This window comes from Emiliania huxleyi (assembly GCF_000372725.1).
Source record: "Emiliania huxleyi CCMP1516 unplaced genomic scaffold EMIHUscaffold_31, whole genome shotgun sequence".
NCBI lineage: Eukaryota > Haptophyta > Isochrysidales > Noelaerhabdaceae > Emiliania > Emiliania huxleyi.
In genome coordinates, this window is record NW_005199684.1 from 4,180 (window position 1) to 27,536 (window position 23,357).

The 23,357-nt window shown below is 65.4% G+C and overlaps 5 protein-coding genes across 5 annotated transcripts in view; 3 read left to right on the plus strand and 2 right to left on the minus strand.

Moving 5' to 3' along the window:
- Positions 1-12,622: 12,622 nt before the first annotated feature.
- EMIHUDRAFT_463648 (hypothetical protein) lies at positions 12,623-14,489 on the plus strand (the record flags this gene model as incomplete). The annotated part of the gene is made up of 3 exons (XM_005774486.1): positions 12,623-13,129; positions 13,638-13,651; positions 13,841-14,489. The coding sequence occupies 3 exons, from the start codon at positions 12,623-12,625 to the stop codon at positions 14,421-14,423; spliced, it is 1,104 nt and encodes a 367-aa protein (XP_005774543.1). The 3' UTR covers positions 14,424-14,489.
- Positions 14,490-16,607: 2,118 nt separating this feature from the next.
- On the minus strand, positions 16,608-17,529 carry EMIHUDRAFT_207222 (hypothetical protein; the record flags this gene model as incomplete). Its single annotated transcript, XM_005774487.1, has 2 exons — positions 16,608-17,137; positions 17,232-17,529. The coding sequence occupies 2 exons, from the start codon at positions 17,527-17,529 to the stop codon at positions 16,608-16,610; spliced, it is 828 nt and encodes a 275-aa protein (XP_005774544.1).
- A 356-nt stretch (positions 17,530-17,885) lies between these two features.
- EMIHUDRAFT_101294 (hypothetical protein) lies at positions 17,886-20,810 on the plus strand (the record flags this gene model as incomplete). Its single annotated transcript, XM_005774488.1, has 4 exons — positions 17,886-18,435; positions 19,639-19,675; positions 20,106-20,193; positions 20,658-20,810. 4 exons carry the CDS (start codon positions 17,886-17,888, stop codon positions 20,808-20,810), a joined length of 828 nt encoding a protein of 275 aa, XP_005774545.1.
- Positions 20,811-21,458: 648 nt separating this feature from the next.
- EMIHUDRAFT_101295 (hypothetical protein) lies at positions 21,459-22,208 on the minus strand (the record flags this gene model as incomplete). Its single annotated transcript, XM_005774489.1, has 1 exon — positions 21,459-22,208. One exon carries the CDS (start codon positions 22,206-22,208, stop codon positions 21,459-21,461), a length of 750 nt encoding a protein of 249 aa, XP_005774546.1.
- Positions 22,209-22,393: 185 nt separating this feature from the next.
- The window catches only part of EMIHUDRAFT_450688 (hypothetical protein), a gene marked incomplete at its 3' end in the record, with an annotated part of 1,966 nt that continues 1,002 nt past the window's right edge, over positions 22,394-23,357 (plus strand). The window contains exons 1-2 of the mRNA XM_005774490.1: positions 22,394-22,930; positions 23,002-23,104. Of these exons, the coding sequence (XP_005774547.1) occupies positions 22,422-22,930; positions 23,002-23,104 (612 nt within the window). The remainder of the gene's footprint in view (positions 22,931-23,001; positions 23,105-23,357) is intronic.

Consider the following 23,357-nt stretch of genomic DNA (forward strand, 5'->3'; position numbering starts at 1 on the left):
CGCTGCCGCCGCCGCTGCCGCCGCAGCCGCCGCCGCCGCCGCCGCCGCCCGCGCCGCTGCCGCCAGAGCCTTCGCCGCCGCCGCCTCCTCCTGGAGGTGTGGCCCCGCCGCCGGACTTGCAACAGCTGCGCTACGTCGAGTGCGGGCGCGCCTGGCGCAGAGAGTGCAGCCCATAGCAGACCCGTATCTCTCTAAATCTCCCCGTATCTCGGAGCCTAGATGCGGAGGGTGCAGGTCCGTACCTGCGATGTTTACTTGCGTGTGCTCGTGACGCAGGCGTCCCGGCTACTGCGCAAAGGCGCGGCCGCACTGGGCGCTGCCAAGCGAGAGGCAGCCACACCCGAGATGATCCGAGAGCACACGAGATGGCCCGAGCTTACCCGAGATTCTCCGAGATTAGGCACTCGGTGCGGTGCTGCTCCGCTGTCAGCGTGCCCGGCTGGCAGCGCCACCCGGGCTGCGCGGTCTGGGCGGAGTCGGACGGCACTCGCATGGGCGGTTGCCACGTTTACCGCAGCTTCTTCCAGGCGGCGGCGATCTGCGCGGCCGCCGGAGGCGAGATGACTCGAGATCAGCCGAGATGACTCGAGATCAGCCGAGATGATTCGATATCAGCCGAGATCGCCCGAGATTGTTTCGTGACACAGAGCGAAGCCACTCTCACAGCGCATGTGTGTATGGGTCTCTTCCCGCAGGCCGGCTCTGCTCGTCGCGCGAGCTGCTCGACGGCTGCGCGAGCCTCACCGGCTGCAACCACGACAACGACCTGATCTGGTCCTCCACCGCAAGAGAACCGGACAGACGCCTCCCGCCGCCGCCGCCCGCGCGGGCGCCGCCGCCCACGCCGCCGCCGCCGCCGCCGCCGCCGCCGCGTGCTCTCTCCGAGCCCTCCTGGCGCGCCGGACCGGGCGTCGACGTTGTGTCTAATGTGTCGGGGCGCCGCCGCTCGCCGCCACCGCCGCCGCCGCCCGCGCAGCCGCTGGCGCCAAGATTCTTTGACATGGTGTCGCGGTCGTGGGTCTCTGCTGACTGGGTGTCGCCTCGCTGCGACGACGACCCCGCCTACTTTGACCTGTACGCGTGTCGGGAGTGGAGAGGCCACCGCTGCCGCCTCGGCGCCGCCCAGCCTAGATGCGCAAGAGCAGCAGCAGCGCAGCCTCAGTTCTCAGATCGGACAGGAGATGGCGGCACACTGGAGCGACTCACTGACCAGAGACGCACGAGACTCGACTGGTTGAGAGACCGCACACGTGTCACAGGGCTCAGCGGTGGGGACAGACAGAGATCCGACGAGCGGTGCGAGATGCACCGAGATCGACACCGAGATTCGCCGAGATCCCACCCGGGGTGCACCTCGAGGGTAGGTGGTTACGGACTCCACTCGACGGCCCGCGTCGCGCGCCTCGTGCGCGCGTGCCCCGTCTCGTGCGCAGACGGCGCCGTCGCGGCGCGCTGCGCCAAGCCGCCGCCACCGCCGAGTGCTGGCGCCGTCGCGGCCGCGGCGGCGCCCCCCCCGGCAGAGTGCGACAGCTCGCTGTGCGAGTCATCCGGAAGCGACTGCTGTGCTCCGCTGGAAGCGCGCGAGGCGGCGCGCTGCGCGGGCGGGTTCGTGCCGGTCCGCCTTGTGGGCGCGGCCGCCACTTGCTACGGGTGGAGGGGAGGCAAGTACACTTGCTGCCCTCCCTCCATCGCCTCGGGCATCCTCGATGCGGGGGCGGCTCTGATCGCGCCGGCGATCACGGCGCCGACGGCGGGGGCGGCCTCGTTTGCGGCGGCGACGGTGGCCGTGCGCGCGCCCCCGCCGCCCCCACCGCACCCGCCGCTGCCGCTGCCGTACATGCCGCCCCCGCCCCTCACGGGCCTTCGATACACCGCCGAGTGTCGCCCGTGCTATTGCGGTCAGTGCAGCGAGCCCTGCTATTACGACCCGACTTGTGCAGACGGCACGGGCGCGGCCGGCTGCCAAGCGGGCGGCAAGCCGAGCTGCCGCTTCTGCGGCTTTGGAGCGTTCGCGTCGATACCCTGCCCGCCGAGTTGAGGTAAGGTAAGGTAAGGAAAATTTACTCCACACACACAAAGTGGTGGGGCAAGGGGGGGCGACCCTCGCATCTCCACGCCCGGACACGGGCAGGAGCCCCAAGGCATTCAAAGTGCAAGAGCACCGGCCCGGTGCCGTGGGTGATGGGTTGAGCAACCTGCAATCCACTCCAGGGTGAAATTCTCAAAAAGGTGCAGCACTTCTAGCCGACATCGACAAAAGTCCCTCTCTGCCCCGCGGCGAGCGGCCCCGCCGGAGGCGAAGAAAATTTCGCCATCTAGCGCTCGCAACACACAGATTTGTGCATAAATCAACACACTCCAACTCAAGCTCAATAAAGACTGGTCTTCGGGGGAGTGACGGATAAAGGCGTGCGAAAGAGCTATGAATTCGAAAGCAGCGAAAGTAATGGCCCGCCGCAGGGTTTTGGGTCCCCTACGCCAAAGAACTCGAGGCCCAGGATTTCGGCGGGCGCGCCAACGAGGCACGCGGCTTCGCGCTGCCTGTATGCTCGCGCTGGTAACACCGTTGCTGTGGCCGTCTTCGTCCGTATTGTACACCGAGCTGGCGCCACAGCAGAGTACAACAACGGCTCGGACGAGCTGCTCCACGGTACTACAATCATCAGAGGGCCCGGCAAGGTCCACGGCGGAGCTGGCGGTGGTGGCAGTGGTGGTAGGAACGAAGGCGCCGCTGTCGGCGATTCACCGCCGTTCGTTCCCGTCTCTCAAAGCAGGTTACACCGTCGATGCGCACATCGAGGCGCTCGTGGACGAGAGAGACGTCGCCTCCTCTTTCGTCCCGGGGCACTGTTCATGGATCACGCCGGAAGGCACCGCCAAGTACATTAGCCTTCATCTCTCCTACCGCCGGCCGGGAGTGCAACCGCCACCAGTGAGGTTGTCCTCGACTTTGGCACCTGCGAAGTAATGAACAACAGGCAGTACGTCATATGGCGCTATGATAGCCCTGCGGTGGACGTCCTCGATGCAGACGAGGCGGAGCTCATCTGCGCGGCGCAGATCGCCGACTGTCTCTCTCTCCCTGCGCGAGTAGTTGCACCACCCTGGATGAGGCATCTGGGCTGGGGCAGGGCCGTTAGTAGAGGAGGTGGACTGAGGGCGCGAGGCCACCAATCGTCAAAGTCTGCTGCTGACTGACTGTCGGTCACTGACTGAGCAATGAGCAATCGCATCGGCGGTTTCACGCTCACAATCGGGTTACATCGAGGTCTCTGTGCGGGATGTGCTGGGGGGCTGCCCCCCAGTCGAATGCCGCAAAGTTCGTCGATGTAACCCTACCAGAAAGCTGTATTCACACCTACCCTCCCAGAAAAGAAATATCCCTGGTTTTGTCGAAGATCCGGCGGGTTTATCGGAGCATCACCCTCCACTCCTCCCTCCCTCCAAGACACAACTCCCGCACACAACCCCCACAGCGTGGACGACTACATGTTCAGAAACACCAAGCAGCGAGGCGAGGGTGAAGGGGTAAGGGGCTGTGTGGGGCAGAATCTTCATCCGGCTTACTCTTTACGATCACACAGACTACGGCTTTACGTACAGTACTGCCGAGTTCAATATGCAATATCGAACAGAGTCACGAGAGTCAGTAGACAGTACACAGTAGTGGAGTAGACAGTAGTGGGGTAGAGAGAAACAAGTTGCTCTCTTTCAGTCTGCCGTTCGCACGCGTGTCTCGTGGGCGACTATTAGACAACAAGAGGGAAGAGGAGAAGGTGGACACACCGCCCGGCCGCTACGTCGTGGCTGGTGGTGGTGATGGTCTAATGGTACGATCTGCGATCACCTCCACTGAGAGCCACACCATCGCCCGCTGCCACCAGAAGCGCTGCGACGGCGTGACACCGGCTGTGGATGCCGCTGCTGGTCCCACCGCCGCCGCCGCCGGGGCTGGCGAGTCGGGCGAGGAAGAAGCGACCGCTGGCTCTGTCTCACACGTCCGGCTCGGCCTGCTCCGCCACCTCCTCCCCCGGCTGCCGTCGGTCCCAAGCGGGCTCTGGACGGCGGCGTGCTCCCGGAGGCAGTGGGCGCACTCCTCGTGCCCCGCCGCCTCGGCCCACTCCAGCGCTCTGCGCTGATTAGCGTCCTGTAGGGACGCGTCTGCGCTGTGCTCGAGCAGCAGCCGCACGACACCGGGATGATTGCGGTACGCGGCGGCCATCAGAGCCGTGCCGCCCTTCTCGTCCTGTTTGTTGGGCTGCGCGCCGCGCCGCAGCAGCATGCTCACCACCCGCTCGTGTCCATGAATAGACGCGATCATCAACAGAGTCACGCCGCGCAGGGGACTCGGCCACCCAACCTGGACCGTCGCGTTGACCCGCCCTCCGCCGTCGAGCCAGTCCTGCAGCGCGTCGCCGTCGCCGTCCTGAGCCGCCTCGCGCACGGCAGACGGCATACCCTCGAGCGCCGCCAGTCGTCGCGCGAGCGCCTCCTCCCGAGCTCTAGACTCCACCAGTTCGCACTCGAGCGCCGCCACTCGCGCCTGAAGCCCGAGCACGCCCTCGGCGGGACGGAGGCGGCGGCGTAGCTGATCTAGCTGAGGCTCGACAGGCTGCTTGCTCCTCCGTCGAGAGCCAGCTGCGCTGGTCGCCTCGGCGGAATGGGCTGAAGGGGAGAAGGACAGACCGACCGACTCGGAGGAGAGAGGGTGCTCGTGACGCAGCTCGTGCGGCAAGGGGCACATGCTATCTGTTGAGGACGAGCTACTCAGCTCGACGGATGGAGGGCCCTTGTCTTGCATTATGTCTTGCATTATGTGGCAGACCAGGGGGCCGTCGGGTTTTTCGAGTTGTGGCCGCCGGCGAGTTTTTCCCGGGAATCACAAGCCGGCTTACAGCTGGGGACGGCCGGCTTACAGCTGGCGCACCGCGTCCGCCCCGGGCCGCCCCGGGCCCCCTGCGGCGCGCGGGATGGCGGCAATCGGCGCGCTGATCGCCTGCGCGGCGGCGGCGACGGGCCTCGCACCGTCGCTGCACCTCGCGAGCCTGGGGATGCCGCGCGCCGCGACCTCGGGAGTGCCGCCAGCGGCGTCCCGCCTGCCCGGCGGCAGCAGCTCCCTTGAGGAGACATAAGCGTGGACATAAGCGTGGGCGCGTCGCCGAGCTCAGAACGATGCTGCGTGGGCTTGGCCTGGACGAGCAGGGCCGAAAGCCTGAGCTGGTTTGTCGGTATGCGGAGTCGCAATGCGTTGAAGATGAGGACGAGGAGAAGGGGACGAGGAGGAGGAAGAGGACGACGAGGAAGAGGACGATGATGAGGAAGAAGGCGACGAGGAGGAAGGCGCCGAGGAGGAGGAGGGCGAGGGCCAATGCGAGGAGGTGGAGGGCGAGGAGGATGGTTCGTGTCCTCGGGCGCTCAAGGACGTGTACGTGTGTGTGTTGCCTCAATGATCTTATAATGCGCGCGCGCGGCGCCGCCCCCGCCGAAATACAAACACACCAACACGCGAGATGCGTCGGCAGCGACGCGCACAACCTCTTACGGAGCACCGTGTCGTTAGGGTAGGGTTAGGGTGCTTAGGGTTAGGCTGGGTAGGGTTATAGGGTTAGGGTTACAGGGTCAGAGAGTTCAAGCCGTTGTGCAGCCGAAGAGAATGGTCCGGTGTTTGGGCCGAAACCAAATGGAGGAATCAGCGGTCCGTCGACACGAGCTCTCGGTGAATATGCTTTGGGTTCTTCGGGGCTAGGGCGTAGGGGGTTAGGCGGTTAGGGTTAGGGTTAGGGTTAGGGTTAGGGATTGTTGTCGTCGCACCGCTCTCGATATCTGGTTAAGACAGAGACACGGGCAGCAGACGTGACCCCAGCGACACACCAGAGCACGGCTGGGCGTGTGAGCCGCCATCTTGGACTGTGAGGCGAGTATTTGCAACCGGGAGCTCGCCGCCGCCCCTACACCGCCGCCGCCGCCCTCCCGGTGGCAGATAATAGCCCCAGTCGAAGAGTGCGTCCCGCCCTCGGTATCTGGGTGGCAGGCGGGACTAGAGAGGCACACTGGTGCACGGACGGGGGCGCGGCCGCCATCTTGGACGGTGAGGCGAGTGCGTTTGCAACCGGGAGCCTGCCGCCGCCCGTAGATGGAAGGTCGACGCTGCGGCCTGCGTCGAGAGTGTGTCCGTCGACCTCAACTGCTGGGAGAGTTCATCCCACCATCGGCACCGTGTATTCGCTCACAGCACGCCATGATACTCATATAGGTCTAGTGCACACTTCAGCTCAGCGAGACCAATATCTCCAGCCTCCTTCATCTTGGCTTGCTGCTTGGGACATGGGAGCCAACACTTGCAAAAGTGAGTGTCAGAGTGTGTGTCGGAACTCGGTGGGAGCATCCGTCCTCATCGTTCTGAGCAGGGCTGTGCTTTGGTGGGGCTGTGCTTGATCATGTGTGAAGTGGGAGTGCGTGCCGGCGCTGTCTGAGGGTAAAACAGGCATGAAATAGCCTCGTGTGGGGTGTTATGAGCCGGTGTGAGCTTGGAGACCCGAGATAAGCGCGGCTCGGGACAGCTCGGGCTTGCTACCGATGGGCCTGGGCCAGGAGAGCGGCAGGGAAGGCGAGGTGGTGAGCTGGCAGGCTGGGGAGTCGGCATGTGTGCGTGTCGCGATGAGCCTGCCAAAAAGCGTTGTTTGCGGCTATTGCTCAAGAATTTGGGAGAGAAGGCCTGCGTTTTATGACTGCATCCGTGCGTTTGGTGCATGAGGGCTGTGGATCGGGACATATCACGGTCGATGGCGCCGATAACGACCTCCGGAATGCCCTCGCAATCGCTTGGCAACCATGGGGCCACCGGGACAATCTCGAGGCCTCTCCGTGGCATCACGAGCCGGTGTGAGCTTGGAGACCCGAGATAAGTGCGGTTTGGGACAGCTCGGGCTTGCTATCGATGGGCCTGGGCCAGGAGAGCGGCAGGGAAGGCGAGGTGGTGAGCTGGCAGGCTGGGGAGTCGGCATGTGTGCGTGTCGCGATGAGCCTGCCAAAAAGCGTTGTTTGCGGCTATTGCTCAAGAATTTGGGAGAGAAGGCCTGCGTTTTATGACTGCATCCGTGCGTTTGGTGCATGAGGGCTGTGGATCGGGACATATCACGGTCGATGGCGCCGATAACGACCTCCGGAATGCCCTCGCAATCGCTTGGCAACCATGGGGCCACCGGGACAATCTCGAGGCCTCTCCGTGGCATCACGAGCCGGTGTGAGCTTGGAGACCCGAGATAAGTGCGGTTTGGGACAGCTCGGGCTTGCTATCGATGGGCCTGGGCCAGGAGAGCGGCAGGGAAGGCGAGGTGGTGAGCTGGCAGGCTGGGGAGTCGGCATGTGTGCGTGTCGCGATGAGCCTGCCAAAAAGCGTTGTTTGCGGCTATTGCTCAAGAATTTGGGAGAGAAGGCCTGCGTTTTATGACTGCATCCGTGCGTTTGGTGCATGAGGGCTGTGGATCGGGACATATCACGGTCGATGGCGCCGATAACGACCTCCGGAATGCCCTCGCAATCGCTTGGCATTGGGCCACCGGGACAATCTCGAGGCCTCTCCGTGGCATCACTCGAGCCGGTGTGAGCTTGGAGACCCGAGATAAGTGCGGCTTGGGACAGCTCGGGCTTGCTACCGATGGGCCTGGGCCAGGGGAGCGGCAGGGAAGGCGAGGCGGTGAGCTGAGAGGCTGGAGAGTCCGCGTGTGACCTTGTCGCGATGAAGTGCCACGAAGCGCTACTTCCTGCTCCCAGCTCACCGCCTCGCCTTCCCTGCCGCTCCCCTGGCCCAGGATCATCGGTAGCATGCCTGAGCTATCCCGAACCGCACTTGTCTCGGGTCTCCAAGCCCACACCGGCTAGAGGGCTCGAGATTGTCCCGGTGGACCCATCCGAGGCGATTGCGAGGGCATTTCGGAGGTCATTTATCGGCGCCACGCGATATGTCCCGTCCCGTCGTCCTCATGCACCACGGGCATGGGTTCAGTCCTGATCCACAGCCCTCATACACCAGGCGCATGGATGCAGTCATAATATGTAGGCCTTCTCTCCCACAGTTTTGAGCAATCGCCGCAAACATGCGCTTCTTGGCACTTGTGCGCGACACCGCGGTCACACACGCGCGGACTCTCCAGCCTCGCTCAGCTCACGCACCACCTCGCCATCTCTGTCGCTCTCCTGGCCCAGGCCCATCCGTAGCAAGCCCGAGCTGTCCCAAACCGCACTTATCTCGGGCCGTCAAGCTCACACCGGCTCAAACGACCCACATACGGGCCCTCACACGCACATTACAGATCATAGACGCCACCGAACCCGCCGCCCGGACGCGCGGGTACGCACCGCCGCGCGTGCCGTCGCCGCGAGTACGGGAGCGAGCACGCGTGTGTGCGCCGCGCCTTCGGCCGGTCGCCCTCGCCGCCGCCACAGCGCTGCCACGGCGGCAGCAGCCTCGGCGCCGCCGCCCGCCGCCGCCCAGACGCGCGGGTACGCCGCGCCGCGCGTGCCGTCGCCGTCGAGCGAGCGCCACGGTGCCGGTCGTCGCCGCGCGCGAGCACGCACGGCGCTCCTTCTGCTGCAGGCGCGGCGGGCAGCGCCCGCTACGACGCCTCGCAGGCTGAGCCTCGGCGGCGTCGAGGTCGGTCGCGCTCGCTCCCGCGGGCGCGGCGGTCGCCACCGATCCGGACGCGGCCATGGCGGCCCTCGCGGCCGGCGCGCAAGCCGCAGAGCCTGCCGGAGGTGCCACCCGAGCGGCGAGGTGAGTCGGTGGCGGCGGTGGCGAGGCCTATGGCGGTGCGAGCGGGGCTGATAGTGGCTCGTCGATAGTGCATCGGCTCGGAGGCTGCGATTAGCGGCTAATCACCGGGTGAACGCAACTGCGCCGCTCGCCACCAAAACGCCGCCGAGAGCCGCCGCCGGCTGCGTCGCGACCGCCGCCGCGCGGCTCGCGGCGGTGGACCCAGCATCTCCGCTCGGCGCCGCCTATATACTCGACCGAGACTCGGGTCACGGCCGCGAGAGCGACGGGCTGGTTGACGGCCGCCGGCGACCTAGCACGGCGCTGCACGCCGCAGAAACGCCGCCGAGAGCCGCCGCCGGCTGCCTCGCGACTGCCGCCGCGCGGCTCGCGGCGGAGGACCCAGCATCGTCACTCGGCGCCGCCTATATACTCGACCAAGACTCGGGTCACGGCCGCGAGAGCGACGGGGCTGGTAGACGGCCGCCGGCGACCTAGCACGGCGCTGCACGCCGCAGAAACGCCGCCGAGAGCCGCCGCCGGCTGCCTTGCGACTGCCGCCGCGCGGCTCGCGGCGGAGGACCCAGCATCGTCGCTCGGCGCCGCCTATATACTCGACCAAGACTCGGGTCACGGCCGCGAGAGCGACGGGGCTGGTAGACGGCCGCCGGCGACCTAGCACGGCGCTGCACGCCGCAGAAACGCCGCCGAGAGCCGCCGCCGGCTGCGTCGTGACTACTGAGCCCGCGCGCCGCGCGCGGGCGAGGGGAGCGGCGACGGGGCGGTGGGCGACGAGCCGCAGCAGCTGCGCCTGAAAATGAGGTGGCGGCGGGAACTAGAGCGTCATCTGCTGCCGTGCGGGCAAGCGATCACCGCCCTCGAGCGCGCCGCGGCAGTAGTCCGTCCGAACCAACGCGACAGCTCGGACCGCGCGCCGTGCTCGCGCGGCGGTGAGGGGGGTGGCGGTGGGCGGTGCCGGCGGCGAGCCGCAGCAGCGCAACGGCAACGCAAAGGCTGCGGCCTGAGAGCGCCGGAGAGGAGGCGCTCAAGAGGTGGCGCACCTCAACAGCGCTCCTCCGGAGCAATCGATTCGGAGACCTCGCCGCCGCCTCGCCGCGCGGCTGAGCCGGCACAACCTTCCGGGCCTTCAGGTCTCCACAGCGCCGCCCGCCACAGCGCGCGCTTTTTCTTTTTATCTTTTTAAAACGGGTTGCAAACAACTTATCCACTAGCTCTCGAACCAAAAAACAGAAAACAGTTGCGGAAGGCTCGAGTTGTGCTCTGATACAGACTACCCAACCCACAGGGCCACAGGTTGCAAATTTCTTGGTTGCAGCAGGCAGCCTGATCGATCGAAATAAATACAAGCCGGCAAAGCCGGCGGTCGCAGCCGTGCTCTAGAGAGATATCGCAGTCTCAAGTGAGCTTCCAGGCTGAGCCGGTGCAGAGTGTGCCGGAGCAGCCGGCGCGAAGAATAATCGTATCCCCAAGTGCCCCACGCCCCGTATTCGAACTCCTCGGCCTCGGCGGCAACCTCGTCTAGTGCCTCATCCGCCCTCTGCAATGAGTCTGCCGAATTGTCGCTCTCCGCTGCCGGTGCTGGCGTGTCTCCTAGGTAGCTGTTGAGAGCTTGCACAAACTCATCGAGTGAATGCACGACGACAAACACAGCACCCGCCCGAACCAACCGTGTGCGCCACTCCTGTTGGCGTTGCAGCCGAGCACCGGGTACTTTCACCTCGACTGCCAAGCCGATCTCGTTGAAGGCTCCTCGCCAGTGAACGAAAACATCCGGGTAGCCGCTCGAGCTCCCGGTTGTTCGGAGTGCGTTCCATCGTATGGCGCCAAGGCGACCGCCGCCAAGGAAGGCGCCATTGAAAGAACCCACAAAGGGCATGTCAGGCCAGTGTTCGCGCAAAAAGTGAGCGATTGCCTTCTGTATCTCACGCTCGCGGCGATGCCGAGAACGCGTCATGTTGAGCACGGCGCGACTGTTATGACTTTACGGAAAAAGTTTGTTTTTAGAATCGCGAGTGAGATCAATCGAATAAGTACACTATACTCCCGGTGACCACCCGCAACCATTCGAGGCGATTTGCAACGCTTTTACTGCATTTTTTTGAAAAACCCCACCCTATATGAGATACCAAGCCTGGGTATTTCGATTGCGGCTGTAAGGTCACTGTAAGACTTACAGGTAGCTGTAAGGTCAATTGAAATACCTGGCTGGGGTATATCGATTCGGGGCGGATATTTTTCACTTTAATAGTTTTCCTTAACTTATTTCGCACACATTTGCCCCCCCAACCAGTAGAGGTTGAAACACAACTTTTTTGCTTTATGAGGTGCAATATGAGGTGTGGATGGAGCGCTAATGAGTCACTAGGAGCGCCGTTCGAGGGGGCCGATAGGCGTGACACGGCTCAAATTTGGGTTAAAAACTTCGTATTTTTGGCCTTGAAATGGCAAATTTTCTTCGGGGGGGCTCTGCCCCCCCAAGCCCCCCCGCTGGGGGGGGCAAAGCCCCCCCCAGACCCCCCCCCTACACTGGAGTGGGGTGGTTTACAGGGTTGGAGAAGATATACGCTCTAGGTATAAAAGAGAAGGGAGGAAAAAAGAAAAGGCGAAGTTTTGACAACGGCGTGGTCGTCGCGCGACGGCGAAGACGGGGCAGGCAAAAAAAAATCGCGGCGCGGCCGTCGGTTGGGCGCCTGGTAAAACGACCGCACTTGAAACATGGGGCACGGTAATGGATGGGATAGGTAGAGCGGTTAGTGGTCCGAAGGAATCAAGGCAGGGCAGTGAGCTCGCAGGCTGCTCAGTCGCCGTCGCCGCATGTCAAGTCAGGACAGAGGACACGCCCGGCGGGTATCTACTGCTGCGGCGCGTGTGGCTGAATGAGGTGCAGTGTTCCCGTGTCGGGAGTCGTGGTCGACACTCTAGAGTTGACGGGGTCTAGAGTTGACGGTTGCAACTGGGTGTGCGCGAGCGGCGCCCACCTACAGTAGCGGGGGGCATGGAGATGGCTCCTGACCAACCGAGGTTCATGGACGAGACCGTGGTCGTGGAGAGCAAGGCCGTAGCCGCCAGGTTGCAACCCTTGTTCCGCACTCGGCTGTGAACGCTGCTGGTTGCCGCCGGTTGAGCAGCACCCCATCCCCGTCCACGTTGTTGGTTGCTGCCCCAGGTCCCGCACTTGCTAGCCCCGTTCAGCGTTCTCAAGGGGGGGGGGGGGGGCGGCAAAATCGTAAGTTGAGCCTCTTGGCGGCCAGCTCGAGCAACTCCCCCTTGGTGTCGGGTCGCGCGACCTTTTTGCCGACCTCCGAGCCCAGATAGATAGCGCACCGTGATCCTCGTCGGCATCCGCGCGGGGGCGCCCTGCTGCCGGCCCGGCGGCCCGCCACGTAGGTGCGACGTGCCCGCCGAAAATCAGTTCAAACGACGTTCACAGCGCCAATTTGGCCCCAGCTCTTCGGCTCGCTCCGCTCGCCGGTGAGTTGGTTGGATGCTGGCAGCACCCCAGCACCGGGGGGTCCTGAGAGCTGTTGGTTGCCGCTCGATTCATAGCACAGTGCGGAACAAGGGTTGCAACCTGGTAAAGAACCGGCTCGCAGGGCTGCCCGCCAAAAGAAAGCCAAGTGCTGAGCCAATTCTTGACTTGGGCCTCGGACGACCTTCTCTCGGAACTCGACGACAACAAAGAAAAAGGCGGACGCGGGGCAAGCGAAACCGCGCATCGCCGGGGCAAGCTGCCGGAATTCCGTGAAAAATTGCCCCGTTTTCTTCTCGCCCCCGGGAGAAGCCTGGCTTGCTGCTAGCTTGCCCTTCGAGAGTTGCCGCCCGTCCCCTCCGTCGCCGCCGTCGCACACAATGCTGGTCTGGTGGGGCGGGCGACTCTACTACTCCGACGCCTTGGTCTGGCTGGCCGCCGGCGGCATCGCGGCGAGCGCGCCCTTGGCGTGGACCGCCGGCGTGTGGCCGGAGGAGTGCCTCAGCGTCGCCGGGCTGCAAGTGCTCGACTGGTGCCTCTCCGCGACCGTGCTCCACTGCATCGTGGGCGCGTGGCTGCGGTGGAGCCTGCTGCCGGGCTGGGCGGCCGGGCGGCCGTCCTTGTACGTGCTCCGCGCGACGAGCGCGCTGGTCGGCTCCGCGTCGCTCCTCTGGCTGGTGGCGACCCTGGTGCCGCGCGCGGTGCTAGGCGTGAGCGCGCTGCTCAGCGTGAGCCTCTCCCTCAGCGGCGCGTGCTGGTCCGCCGCGCTCTGGCTGCAGCTCCAGGAGTGCGGCCTCGCGGCCGCGCTGCCGCCCTCGCTGCGCGCCGCCCTCCTCCACACGCCGCCGCTCGAGCTTCTGGGGAGGGACGCGCCGCTGGCGCAGGCGGTGGCGCGGGCGCTACAGCTCACCGGCGTGCTGCTCGTCCCCGAGGCGGACCGCGGCGCCGCGCTGCAGCGGCCAACCGCCCCTAGAAGCTGAGCACGGATCGTTGTCTTCCGACCAACACTCGCGAGGACACGCATTCGGCCGTATTCCGCTGCATTCCACTGCGGTCGCAGCCCGTGGACCCACGCGGTGCTCCGACTGCACGGCGCGATGCCGTCTTCACGACATGGCATTGGTGGCACACTAGGCTGCCACCCCGGTTTCGGGCGCGGCTGCTGCAGCGCGGGCTGCATGCAGAGCTGCCCGAGAGGTGGGCGAGTCTAGATGCGAGACTGTCCCCGTCTCTCCCCGTCTCTGCCCCCTCTCTGCCCCCTCTCTGCCCCCTCTCTGCCCCCTCTCCCCCCCTCTCTCCCCCTCTCTCCCCCTCTCTCCCCCTCTCTCCCCATCTCTCCCCATCTCTCCCCGTCTCTCCCCGTCTCCCCCCGTCTCCCCACACCTCGAGGCCTAGATGTGGGAATACAGGTAGATGGGAATACAGGCCCGTGTGTTCCGATGAGAGGACACGTACTCAGCTGTCTCAGTTGTCGCCCTCACCTCTGCCTCCCTCGCCGCCGCCCTCACCTCCGCTTCCCTCACCTCTGCCTCCCTCGCCGCCGCCCTCACCTCCGCCCCCGTCTCCTTCTCCAGTAGTCGTGACCTCGCATGCCGTAGGCTCTCGGAGCTACTTCGACCGTGGGAGAGCGGGCCGGGGTACTTGCGCGTCTCGCCGCTCGAGGAGGCGATCCCCACGCTCGGCGGCGGAGACGGCGGAGCCGGCGGAGACGGCGGCGGCGGCACAGGCACTGGTGGCAGCGCTGGCGGCGGCAGCCGCATCGGCGGCGTGGGCGGCTCAGCTGCTGGCTCGGCTCGCGGCGGCGGCGGCGAGGCGAGCACCGCACCTGGCGCCGCCCCAGGCGCCGCCCCAGGCGCCGCCCCAGGCGCCACTGGGGGGTGCGCATCGCAGCTGCCGCCATGGAGCGCGGGCGAAGCTCCCGAGTGGCTACTGCTGTTTGTGCTGCGCCAGCACGCGCTGCGCTTCCTCGGAGGCGGCGCCGGGCTGCGCCGGCTCCGCAGGCTGGGCTGGGGCGCGGCGCGGGCGGTCGCCCTGGCGGCCGTGGCGCTGCTGCTCGTGCGGAACCGCAGGCGGTTGCGCGGCTTGCTCCCGTCGGGGCTGCGCCAGTGGCTGCTCATGGCGACCGCGGTCGCGCTGGCGCGACACACGCTCGGGCAGCAGCAAAAGGACCGGCACCGGTGAGGGGAACGTTCCCGCTGTTCGCGTTTGCATTTTCTTTTTTCGAGAGAGATGTAAGTTGTAGCATGTACCTGACGAAAACCTCTCCCGGGCCTTCCGCACTCTTTTAAATTTAATGTGTGCCGTCCGTGGGCGTGGGGCTCTCCTTCGATCTCGTCCTGACTCCTCGTGTCGTCTATAGACGCGTGGAGTTGCGAGGGACGCCCCCCTTGCCCCACCACCTTATGTGTGTGGAGAAGTTTACCTTCATTACCCTTAATATAACTTTATGGCAAGGGCTGAGGTACAGGTACGGCTTTAGCAGGCACGTGTTGAGGTTCACGCGCCTGAGCAAGACAGGTCTAATGCGCGCATCCGGACCGAGGTGGAGACCGAGGTGGCCCCTCCATGGTAGTAGTTGCAGTAGCCGTTGAAGCCATTCATCCGGCAGCACCCCGTGCCCGTCAGCCCCTCCAGGCGCGCGTAGCGCGCGCACGCGTCGTAGCAGGCGGAGTACTGCCCATCCCCAAGGAGAAGCGTTGCGACGGTCGTTGCTTCTCCGGAGCACATCTTGCTCCGCCCCGCCTCGAGGTCGGCGCCGCTGCCGCTACAAGTGAAGGTGAACGGTGCCACGTACTTGTCCACCGTCGTCGCAAAGTAATAATCCGAGTACGTCTCGTCCGTCTTCGCGCTGCTGGCCTCGAACCAGCCGCTATAATACTTGCACCGTCCATTGAAGGCGTTCAAGAAGCAACATCCGGCGCTCTCTTGCACACCGACAGCAGTGGCAGCCTCGCACGCAGCCTCGCAGGCGGCCGCGCCATTCGCTACGCCCCCGCTTACTCCAGTGTCGACAACTGCCACGACGTATTCATCATCGTTGCCCCCAATGCTCTGAATGTGACCGTCGCACTGGCTATGTTCCGTGAATGCTGCGATTGCCACCGAGTAAGCCGTGCACTGCGAGGCACCGGCGTCAGACGTGGTGCCCGCGCTGCACGCCGTGCACGTCGGGTATTTAACAGCGTCGCCTTGGTAGCCCGCCTGGCACTCGCACCCGACGCTGCCTTCCTCGCAGATGGTGTGATCGCCGCAGTCGTGCCAGGAGTTCTTCTTCTTCTTACGCCACTGAGGAGTCCCATCCGCTTTTTGGCGGCACTGTCCATTTTTGTAGTAATTACCTGTTGCCCGTGCGCGCCTCACAAGCTCCTCGTCGTAGCTGTAATCGTGGGATGCAAACTGGAGCGCGAGACCTGGGAGCCGACCGAGGGCAGAGCGCTCTTGCGGCAAAGGGACTGGCGGGGCGATAACCGACCTCGCGACCGACACGGCCAGAACGAACTGCCGCAGCATATCTGTCGGAGCGTCGCCGCAAAAGGTCGCGCGAGATGAAGAGGCGAAGACGGCGAAAAGCGCGGCGCGGCGGGCAGGTTCTGAAGCGGGGGGGCTGCTCCCCTCCCCCCCTCGGAGGGCCGGACTGAGGCGCCGGATGCATTGGTAAGCGAGCGAGTGAGAACACCTGCCAAGCGAGTGAGTGAGATAGGGGCTCAGACAAAGCAAGGACCACAGGCAAGAACAGCACCAGAGTGGTGTAACGCGAACACGCCACACATGCTCTGCCACTGATGCATGCTACATGCGCTGTGAGCCTGGCAAGTGCGAGCGGGTTGGGGGGGCGACCGGAGGAGGGCGGGGGCGGAGTGAGAAGGGCGCTGCGCGGCGGCCGGCGCGCCTCGAGCCCAACGTCGTCGGACATCTCTGCGAGACGCTGCTGCTGCTCTCGAAACCCGGCGCACAGTCAGGTGCAACTGGAGACACCGACGATGCACAATTGATTGCAAATAGCAAAAGCGTCCGCCCCAAGTCTTGATTGGTCGTGATTTCTCGATGTTGACTAGTGTGGGACCTGCAGCGGGTACCCGCATTTTTCTCCTGGCACAGAGGTACTCACTTATCCTCCACCGACGTTCGAGTGTGGAGAGTGCTGCAAACTGCATCGCGATTTACCTCGCTCGTAACATTTTAGAGAACATTTTTCGTAATTAATAATTCGTAATGTAAAGCTCTTCCGATGTTCCATTCCAGCCAGGCTCGAGTCTCAGGCACCGTCCACAGTCTCACAGGGGGTCGGTGCTTGATCCGGCGCCCGACGCCCGGCGTTGCGAGGCACGCGGTGTGCCCGACGGGTTCGCGCGGTCGCGGCGAAGGCTAAAGAGGCAGTCCTTCAGAGTCCTTCAAACGCTGGAATGCCTCGTTCTGCTTTCGCGTCGAGCCCTCCAGCTCGCCGCCACCTCCGTGGTCGCGGAACCACCGCGCACGCTCCTGCAGGAACTCGTCCTCAATGTCAAAGTCCGTGGCTACCGGTGCGGGCGAGAGCGGGCGTTGCATTTGCTGCTGTCGGCTGAATGATGCTATGGTCCACTCGCAAGTCACTGGCACCGTCGCGCCTCTCGGCACCTCGTCCCAAGGCCGGCCGTAAAATAAGGAGATGCGCCCCTGCAACTCCAGCGCGCGCTCCTGGTCGAGCTCATATGCGTCGCTGTCGTCAGGCGCCTCCTCGCGTGGCCGCCTCACTGGCGAGTCTGGGGTAGGGCAGAAGTTATCCCCGTAGGCGGGCGAGCCAGGCGGTGTCGGACCTCCACCGCCTGGAGCAAGCTGCGCCTCGAGCCATGCCTGTGACGCCTCTGAACCCGGGTCGCGCAGGTATGCATCGGCCTCAGCAGCATCGCCCGTGTAAGCTTGATACGCGCAAGAGAAGTTTACACGGCGGGTGCGAAAGTTGGCAATGCTGCCACGGCGCACGGGTGGAGAGCCTGGAGAGGCCCCAATCACCAGTCTCAGAATCTGGCGCCCAAATTTTCTCTGAAGCGTGTGCGAGGTCGTCTTGCTTCTCTCGCTCAATCCGCTCGGCACGCTCGAGTTTAGCCCGCTCCTCATGCCGATCGGCCTCGACGCCATCCCAGCCCTCCGGCACCCAATCCCCGCCTGACGGCTGCCCATCGTTGGCGCGCGGCTCCAAAAGCGCCTCGTCGAAGTAGTCGCAGGTGACTCCGGGCACGTCTGGGGCGATGCCTACGCCATCGTAGGTGCACGTGCACGCACCCTCGCACATGCAACCGTCCATGACCATGTACTCGAGCCGGGCGCGCTCGTACCACGTACGCTTCGGAGGCGCGCCACTGGGTGATGCGTTCACCGTCGATCGGCTGTCCAGCTTGCTGTGGGTCGAGCAGCCAGTCGCGGAAATCCTCAACCTCCACCACGCCGAAAAAGAAAGAAAGAACGCAAGAAAGCAGACAACCCAAGGGAGGGATGGGAGGACGGCACGCCGCCACCACACAGGGATTTTAAGGAGAGGTGTGTGGTCCACCACGCCGAGAGCTGGCCGCTCGCGTAGTAAAATTCTTTGAAAAAGTCGGCGCGCCAACGGCGTCCTCTCGGCGTCCTCCGGCCCCTGCTTTTCAATACACCAGCCCTGCTTCGACGATGGGCGCTGAAGAGTCCAAACCTGCGGCGCCACCCGGCGAAGTCAGCGAGAGAATAAACTCCGTGGAACTGAGCGAGCTTCGGGTCGCATTCTCCACCCTCGCGCCTGACGGAGCGCTGACGGCCGAGGCGCTCACGTCGGCACTTCCACCCGTGCTGCCGTGGGAGGAGCTTCATCGCGTGCTGCTTGAGGCGGTAGCGGCGCGCGGCCACCCCGGCGGAGGTCTTGGATTCGACGCCTTTGTCCTCGGTCTCGCTCTCACGGTGCGCAGTCGGCAGAGCGCGCGGCAGCGCATGGGCCTCCTTCGCTCCCTGTACGCCGGAGGCGACCGCGATGGCCCGCTCGGCGCGGACCGCCTCACCGCTCTTCTCAGCGGCGCGATGCGGGCTTCGGGAGGCGGCGCGGGCGACGACACGGCTCTGGGCGCCGCCGTCGCGGACGCGGCCGAGCTGCCTGCAGCAGAGTGGGATCGGTGGGCGGCAGACCAGCTGCCGGCGCTGGGCACTGCCTTTGAGACGAGCGTCATCGAGGCGCTCTGTGCCGTCGGGCGTGCGGGGCCTCCCTCCGGATGCCTCTCCCCGATGACGCGGCCTCCGCTGCTGAGCTACCAGAGCGACGCGCAGCAAGAGGCTCGCCCTCTGCCCTCCCCGCTCCCTCTCCTCGGTCCTCTGCCTGGCTCCCGCCTCAACATCCGGCCTGCCTGCTCCCTGCGTGCTGTCTGCTATAGCCGCAGCCTCCGCATCCGGCCTGCCTGCGTGCTGCTATAGCCGCAGCCTCCGCATCCGGCCTGCCCGCGTGCTGCTATAGCCGCAGCCTCCGCATCCGGCCTGCCTGCGTGCTGCTATAGCCGCAGCCGCAGCCGCTCAACAGCTGCTCCGTGTGGACAGAGTTCGCACACCGAGTAGCTGGGAGCTCCGCGACTCTGAGCCCCGCGAGACTTCACCGAGTCGGCCGGGGCCATACCAGACAGGCCCTGCCTGTAGGGCTCTCTCCTCACTCCGGGGCTGGCGTGGCTCTGCGCGCTCACCCTCGGCCCCGCAGACGCCGGAGAGCCGTCCCTCGTGGCGCCGCCTCTCCCCACAGCCTCCCTCTGATTGGTCTGTCGGCGTTCTTCTCTAGGAGCGCCCTCGCTGTGTTGCGCCGCCTCTCTGGCATGTCCACGACACGTCCATGACACGTCCGAGACGTGTCTCAGGAGAGCCCCGCTCGTGGCGCTGCCTCTACTCGAGCGCCGCGCAGGGGCAGGTGCGCAGCTCTCGCCCCCGCCTCGCCACGTGCAGCCACGGCGTAGTAGCAGCAGCAGCAGGAGCAGCAGGAGCAGCAGGAGCAGCAGTAGTAGCAGTGTGGTAGTGTGGTAGTCACGGCCCAATTCCACGCGCTGCATGCCACGGCGCAGTGACGCGTCCGACGACGTGATGCCACCAGGCGCTCTCCCGCTTCTCGACCTTTGTGGGCGGCTACACGGGCCCGACACTGCTGGTCGCGCGCTGCGCGCCGCTCTCCGACAAGGGCGAGGAGGAGGGCGTGGTCTTCGGCAGCCGACACTAGACACCTACACACCTCGTCGACGCCTAGAGCCGCCTAGACACCTCCTACTACACAGCTCCCCAGACACCTCGCTGGCACCTCCTAGACACCTCGTTGACACCTCGTCGACACCTCGTTGACACCTACACTCCCCTCGGCCTGCCGGCAGGCGCCTCAGGCAGAGCTCCTAGACACTTTCTAGACGCCTCTCCCTCGGCCCGGCAGGCGCCTTTGTCGACTCCGCGTGGAAGCCCACCGACAAGTACTTTGGAGGGGCGGGCTGCGCGCTCCTCCAGCTGGCGCCCGCCTTCCACGTCCACCGCCCCACAGGCATCTCGCGCAACTTCGCATTCTTCAACCTGCCCGCCGACCGCGCAGCCACCTTCCGCGCGCGGGGCGGGGCGCAGCTCCCCGAGGGAGTCGCATTCGGAGGGCAGATTGGCACCTTCCGCCTCCGGCTCGACGATGACCTCAGCAGGCCTGCGAGCACACCAGCCGCACCCTCACGACTCACTCCGCCGGGCCTTGCGAAAGGAATGCATAATATAAAAAGGAATGCCGTGCGGGGGCCTCCCGGTCTTCGGACGTTGAGACGTGGGGGGTAGTCTGGCCCTTGCCCCACCACCTCTGTCCGTGTGGAAGCGTGCCCCGTGACGGACCTACGCCCCCCCCCCCCCTCCCCTCCCCGGCAGGCTGAGCTGGCTGCACTCCGACACAACCTACGCGCCGCACGAGTCGCGGCGGCTGGCCGAGGGGGCGCGGCGCGTCGCGGCGGTCGAGGTTTGGGGCTGTGGCCGTGAGCAGGACCAGGCGGCCCAACTCGCGCTCCAGCGGCGGCGCGAGGCGGACGCGGCCAAGGCAGCCCTGCTAGACAGTGGCGCGTACACACCGCTCGCACGCACGCACGCACGCACGCACACACGCACGCACGCACGCACACGCACACACGCACACGCACACACGCACACGCACACACGCACACGCACACGCACACACGCACACGCACACGCACACACGCACGCACACACACACAAGACACTCTGCCAGCGGGGCTTAGCGCACCTCCATGGCCGCCTTGGCGGGTAAGGCCAGGTAAACTTCGCCACACACACAACGGTGCTGTGGCAAGGGGGGGGGGGGGGGGGGGACCCTCGACCAGGCAGGGGCTGGCACGGCATTCAGTGTGCAAGGCCCGGCGCGCGTGGGTGAGCAACTTGCCCCTCCCTGCCCCCCAAACCGACTAGGCGGGGTCGCTCACGCTCGAGACACGCAAGAAGATGGCGGGCGGCGACGCGGCGACGCGCTTTGTCCTCTCTGCGGCCGGCGCGCACGACTTCAAGGGCGAGGAGCTCAAGGCGAGTGAGGAGCGGCTGGCGCGCGAGCGAGGGCACGAGTAGGGCACGAGTAGGAGTCGGTGTGGCGTACCACAGCGGGCGGGTAGGCAGGACACACAGTCTACAAAGGTTGTACCCGGCTGTCGGGTGGTGGCGGGGTGAGATGTCCATCGCGCATCGGTCTCTCGTGCGCGCCGGTATGGCTTTACCTCGACACACCCCATGGGGGGGGGTTGGGCCGGCCGCGCGTGTGCGCGCGCCGTGGCGTGGGGGGCACAGTGCAGCGCCGACCTCACCGCCCCGCGCCGAGGGGGTCGAGGTCTCGCGGGATAGACCTCGACGGACGGCGCTCGAGAGCGACCCGCGAGGCGCGATCTGGCGCGCGAGACCGAGAGCCCGAAGGCGAAGCGCGCGGGGCCGCGCGCGGCCGTGCGGGTGGGGTGGCGCGTGTGGCGGGCGCCGGGAGAAATGGTCAAATGATCAAATGATGAGAGTGTCTCTCCTACGGGCAACTGGTCTACAGCACGGAACCTCATACTCGCGTTTCAGCCACACGTTTTATGCTCGCAGCGCCAGACAGCACCTCTCGTCGTGTCTGACTGTCTGTCTCTCTCCAACACCCACCCCAGTACCGAGTAAGCCACCAGCCAAACCACGGGTGTGTCGTTCGCATAAATGCGGGCCGGCCTCCTCGGTCCGCGCTCACGCGCCTCAGACGCAGAAGGAGCCCTGGCAGAGCGACGGCACTTTAGTGTCCGCCTTGCTCGAGTAGACGTCGTCCACTGTCGGAGGCAGCTCGACGTCGTTGAGGTACACGTCTAGCGCGTTGGTGGCCGAGGCGAAGCGCGCCTTGGCCTCAGCCGCGTTGTTCTGGCGCATGGCCCGCTGCAGCTTCTCCACCTCGGAGAAGAAGGCCTTGGCCTCCTTGACCTGCTTCACCTTCTCGGGCGGCTTGCCCGAGTCGAGCCGAAACGCGTTGCCGAGCAGAAACATCGAGAGCTGCAGGTCCTCCCAGCGCGAGGAGTACTCCTCCTTGACCTTGCAGTTGTCTGACATCGCACAGCCCGACTTTTGCCTCGCCGACGTGCTCACGATTGTCTGCGAAAAGAAGGCGGTGACGGGCTGTGACTTGAAGTCGCCCTTCTCGACCGCGCCGCCCATGTTGAGAAACTCAAACACACCCTGCTTGACGCGCCCAAAGTAGCGGCGCTTGGCGACCGGGATCGTGGTGTACTTTCCCGCCGTCGCGCCGCCGCTCGCGCTCGCAGCCAAGGGAAGGCCGGCCAGAATCGATCCCGCCGCAGAGACGGCCACGGCGTCGAGCAGCGCGCGCCGGCCGGCAACAGCGACTGCTGCAGGGCTGCGCCCAGCCGTTGCGGCGTGCAGTGCTGAGCCTGCACGAGGCGGCACCGCGCTGCTGTAGCTCGGAGCGGCGGCGAGAGAGATGCAGAGCAACGACATTGAGCAGTCGGAGAGATCTCTTGCGGCAAAGAATTCGTGCTGTTAACGCGCTGGCGTCCAGTCCTCTCTCACCTCCCTTGGGTTGTCTGTTTTATTTCTTTCTTCAGTCTTCTAGGTTTGTTGTTGGCAAATCAAGACACGGAGCTCAGCCTCTAAATGCCCAGGCTTTTCCAGTGGAGCATAAACGCAGTTTGTTGGCGTCAGAGGAGGAGGATGGCAGCTTCGCACGAGTCCATCGACGTCACGACGATCAACTGGGCCGAGGACGCGGCGCGCGAGCTGAAGGCGCACGTGTACACGACGCTCAAGCTCCCTCCCGACCTCGGGAAGCGCGTCCAGCAGCTCTACGGCGATGCCGAGAGAGCGTTCGACGACCGCGCGTCGAGGCGGCAGCTGCGGGTGCCCGAAGACGACCGGGACGACCTGGACGCGCGGAACGGCTTCATCGACGACCGGAAGCGCGAGTGGCTCGAGCTGCACACCTCTATCCCCGCCGACTTTGGCGGCCCGGTCGACGCGCCTCCAGCCACGCGCCTCCTCGAGTGCGCCTGCGCGGTGGAGCACGCCTTTCGCGCCCTGTGCCAGCAGGTGCTCGAGGTGCTCGCGCGTTCTTCGCCGCCGCTCGCGGCGCTGGTGGCGGAGGAGGCTCGCTCTCCGCTGCCGCCGCCTGGTGCGCGCGAGAGCTCGCGAGGCTTTGCCGAGTCGATGCTGCGCGTGTACAGGCAAAGCGAGCGCCGCCACGCGCCGCCTCGCTCCGCGCACGAACACCGCGCGCGCGCGGTTGTCGTCGCAGGTATGACTCCAGCTTCCGGCAGCGCGAGGGCGAGGGCCACTACGACATGGGCCTCCTCACCCTCATCCCGCGAAGCACCAGCCCCGGCCTGCAGATCAACGAGGTAAAGACCTCCCCACCTGCCCACCCACCCTCCCCTGGCCCTTCAGCTAGACCTCCCCACCCACCCGCCCACCCACCTTCCCCTGACCCTTCAGCTCGGCTGAAGGCGTCCCCCCCCCCCCCTGCCCGGAAGTGTAGGAACTGCCGCCACTCCTTTTTCTCTTTCGGGCTCGGGCAGTCCCACGCACACGGCGCAGGCTAGCCTGGTTTCACCCACCGGAATGTCGCCCCGCAATTGCGGCACTGTGGTCTTG